This window comes from Lolium perenne, chromosome 7, assembly GCF_019359855.2.
Source record: "Lolium perenne isolate Kyuss_39 chromosome 7, Kyuss_2.0, whole genome shotgun sequence".
In the NCBI taxonomy this organism is placed as follows: Eukaryota; Viridiplantae; Streptophyta; class Magnoliopsida; order Poales; family Poaceae; genus Lolium; species Lolium perenne.
Genome location: NC_067250.2, coordinates 247,694,649 through 247,698,636, shown reverse-complemented (window position 1 = coordinate 247,698,636; position 3,988 = coordinate 247,694,649). Strand labels below are relative to the sequence as shown.

The following is a 3,988-nucleotide window of genomic DNA, read 5'->3' as shown; positions in this document are numbered from 1 at the left end:
TACGGCGGCACGTTCCACGTGTCGCATGGCAAATCCTGCCGCCACTGTAAGGTGGTCTTTTGTGTCAATTTTATTCATAGGTGGTCTTTTTTGACAATTCGTTGGACCAGGTGGTCCTTTATGTCAAAACCTCCTTATCTAAAACCGAGGATGAAATGTACATTTGCTAAGACTGAGGACTCAAACACTCATTATTCCCTGAACTAATTCATCCCTATTATATAATCTCTATTCACCACAATGTATCCCAAAGAGGGACTTCGTTTTTTATGACCAAAAGAGGGATTTATATTACCATGAGAAGAACAAACAATAGAATGAACAAAGAAAGAAGAGCCTCCCATCTTACTGAAGAATTCCCGGCAGCTAGGAACAACTCCTTGTGCATTGAACGCCAAACAGCTTGTCTAAGCCTTCATCTTACTTCAAGAATACTCACTAACACTAAGCCCAGATAGCAAGGGATTACATGGCCATAGCCCCAAGAAACAAGGCGACGTATGAGCACACTTGAAGCCTCGGGTTGCAGCTCATCCTCCGACTAAGTAAATCAGCAGCAATTAGACCCACTAATGCCATATAGATCAGTATACCAGCCGACATTGAATCCAGAATGCCCTCCATTACCAACGCCCTACGGCTGTTGGGGTTGTAGAAGGACACGATCCCTGCCCCCACAGTAATCCCAGCCGGTGTTGTGATAGCAAAGAAGAAAGCCATCAGAAGTGCAGAGAAATTCTTGAACTGAGCCCGCATTCATGAGATGAATTGATGCAATTAACACGAAGGGTGCTCACCCTGATTCAAATACAACTAATGGCGGCTAGACAAGAGTATTTTGTGTCGGTTAAGGACATGTGAAAGGAATCATGTTTAGAAGCATGTGAACTATTAGTGTGTCTTGACTATTTCGATTTTTTTACAATTTTTTAAGCTTTCGAGTACACCCAACATCAAATTTTTGCCGTACTTTGCGAATGCTAACACTCGATAAAATATCTCCAGACCTTAACTTCACAAGTTTCGCAGAAATATAAGATTCTCTTGATTTGTTACCAGTGTAGCCGAGCACAGTAAAAATAAGGGAAAATTTTGCTATAGAACAACGTTATTTTAGGCCGTTCGCTAAAATACACCATCCGATTGTCTTTGTCACATGTCATTACAATTTTATGACACATTTGCCAGAAAACATCACCTATCCAAAAACAGAAAATTTTGCTATATGTACACAACCAATCAACAACATCACCTATCCAAAAACAGAAAGTTTTGCTCTATGTACACAACCAATCAACAGCAGCCAATCATTAACCCACTCTACCAGACAGAACTAATCATGATGTAGCACCCCACATTCTCATAATGGAAATTTGGAGTAGCAAGCATTTTGGGATCATGGCCTTCCTTCTGAAAGATGACTAATGAATTTCAGAGGCAACAAGCACCAAGTCCAACAGCACCATGCTACTAGATGCCGCTGCATAAATAGTCATACATATGGGCATATAGCAACCTAGCAGACCAACAAGGAACAAAGCACAGATGAAAAACAGCCAAAAACTTGCAACGCAACATGGAAACACGGGAGAGCTCAAACCATGGAAGCCTGAAGGCTCTACATGATTTGGAGATGAAATAAGGAGCAAGAAGAACAGCAATTTAATCTAACATTACCAAACTGATGTTACCACAATGTTAGCCGCTCAGTGACAATGGAAAGAGTAATTCTAGGTACAAGCGGGGAAGGACAGCACCCGCCGGTGGCGCCAACAAGGAGCTCTATCCGTTATATGACGAGAGAAAAGGTAAAACATCACAATGTTGAAGCGAAACTGGATAATTCTAGTACACAGATGGATAGGATCCTTATGAGGCCAGACACCACCACCGCAGCAGGCCCCTTGCAGGGAAGCTCCTATCTTGTCCATTGGAGCACCGTCTTGAGAGGCTTCACTCGTCATCGTCCTCATCCTGCGGAATGGAAGCAAACTATGTTCAGATATCTAAACAGTCTTGAGAGGCTTCAAGCATGTACCAACTATGGTTAGGATTCTTTTATAGGCTACAGGATCAGTTCAGTACAAACTACAGTTAGTGGATTTTCAGGTCAACCAAGTACTCCCTCCAGACGCTTTTAATCGACGCGGGCCTTAGTTTAGGACATGGATGCAGCTAGTTTACACCCACGTTAATTAAAACAGACCCAAGGTAGTACATGTAAATCTACAGCTAAGTGAGAACGGAGCATCATCTTGATCCAACTCAGAATGTTAAGCAAACTGCGCATGATATGGATGCATACCTCATCGCTACCCTCGTCGTCATCCTCGTCATTAATCTCGGACTTGGACTTGTCGGATTCCTCCTCGTCGTCGTCCTCCTCCTTGGCAGCAGGAGCAGCCTTCTTGGCGGCAGCAGTGCTCTAAGCAAAGTTAGAGAGCAAGATTAGCACCCACTGTTAAGGCAGACAAGTAGACAGAAGGTTAAAAGAACAAGGAGCTAGGTCTGCACCGTCGATACCTCGCCCTTGTTGTAGGCAGCAATGGCCTTGTTGTACTCGCCCTTGAGCTTGTTGGCCTTGGCCACGTAGGGAGCCTTGTCCTGCGAGCGAGCAACCAACAGCAACTCGTGTGAGCTTATGCGTCAATAATAAGACAGCGATTTAAAAGTCAAACCAAACTAGGTGTGGCCTCACCGATTCGCTCAAGCTTTTCCACCTCTCGCCAGCTGCTTTGCCGACCTGGGAAAGTTTCACCGACCAAGTAATCAGTTCACGGATCGTGATCCCAGTACCAAATCGGGAAGTGCTACTGCATGCATGCTGGTAAATAAAATAGGTTGGGGAGTGGAATTTTGGAGGAGGAACTTACTGCAGCGACGGATTTATTCTTGGGGTTCTTCTCGTTGAACTCCTTGCGGAACTCGCCCCTTCCGAACAGAAGAATCACTAGGTCAAACCGAGCGCCCAGCAAAAAAAAATAAAAAAAAATAACAGAGCAAAGCAAAGGGGATCTGCGAGGCTGACATGAAGACGAAGAAGGCGCTGGGCGCCCTCTTGGGCTTGTTTGGGTCCTTGGCGGGCTTGCTCTTCCTGCCCTTGGGCGCCGGCTTCTCCGCCCCCTTGCTCTTCACCGCCAACCTAACCAACCACAGATGGCGAACGGGTCAGCTAAACCAAATCGCGCGCGAACGGATCTGCCTTCTTGGGGGGAGAGGGAGAGGGAAGCTCGACGAATCGATCGGGGGGGAGGAGGGGTTGCTTACTTGGTTTCGGCCTTGGCGGCGCCCTTGGATTTGGCCCCCTTCATGGCTGGCAGGTTCCTGCGTGGAGTAGTAAGAGCGGAAATCAGCGAGCGCACGGGTCAGATCCGGCTGCGGCGCGACGGAATCGGCCGGAACGGCGGCGAATCGAGGCGAATTCGAGCGGCGGAAGGGGCTCACCTTGGGGGCGGACGAGGAAGGAGGGGGGCGGGCGGGGCTGTGTGGGGAAAGGAGAGGAGAAGGAGACGGGGGTAGGGCAGAGGGACTGAGATCAGGTGACATGCCTTAGGCATGTCACGCATGAACAGTGCGGTGACATGCACCGTAGGCCGTAGGATTGAAAATGAACGCACACGATCAAACACTGTAGCGCGTGACTGTAGATTGTCCTGTAGCAAAAGCACTGTAGCAATGTCCTGTGCCAATATCCTGTAGCAAATGCACTGTAGATGGTCCCTGTAGCAGTGATATCCTACCATCTAATCTTGATCCGACGGTGAGAAAAGGGGTGCATGTCACCGCACTGTTCATGCGTGACATGCCTAAGGCATGTCACCTGATCTCATTCCAGGGCAGAGAGGGGGGAGCGGCTGGGGATAAGAAGCAAAGCGGCCTGCGGCCTGCCCCTGCCCGTGGAGGGCGTATCCGCGATTCTGCTAATTTGAATTTTCGGGCCGATCGCCGCCTTCCCTCACGCGAGTCGATCTACCCAACGGTGCGATTG

The 3,988-nt window shown here is 47.9% G+C and overlaps 1 protein-coding gene across 1 annotated transcript; it reads right to left on the bottom strand.

Moving 5' to 3' along the window:
- Positions 1 to 1,653: 1,653 nt before the first annotated feature.
- Positions 1,654 to 3,526, bottom strand: LOC127313217 (DNA-binding protein MNB1B). Its single transcript, XM_051343773.2, has 8 exons — positions 3,445 to 3,526; positions 3,268 to 3,324; positions 3,029 to 3,142; positions 2,874 to 2,931; positions 2,699 to 2,743; positions 2,524 to 2,604; positions 2,306 to 2,425; positions 1,654 to 1,974 (listed from the first exon to the last, which is right to left on the bottom strand). Exons 2-8 carry the CDS (start codon positions 3,309 to 3,311, stop codon positions 1,954 to 1,956), a joined length of 483 nt encoding a protein of 160 aa, XP_051199733.1. The 5' UTR covers positions 3,312 to 3,324; positions 3,445 to 3,526; the 3' UTR covers positions 1,654 to 1,953.
- Between the last annotated feature and the right edge of the window lie 462 nt (positions 3,527 to 3,988).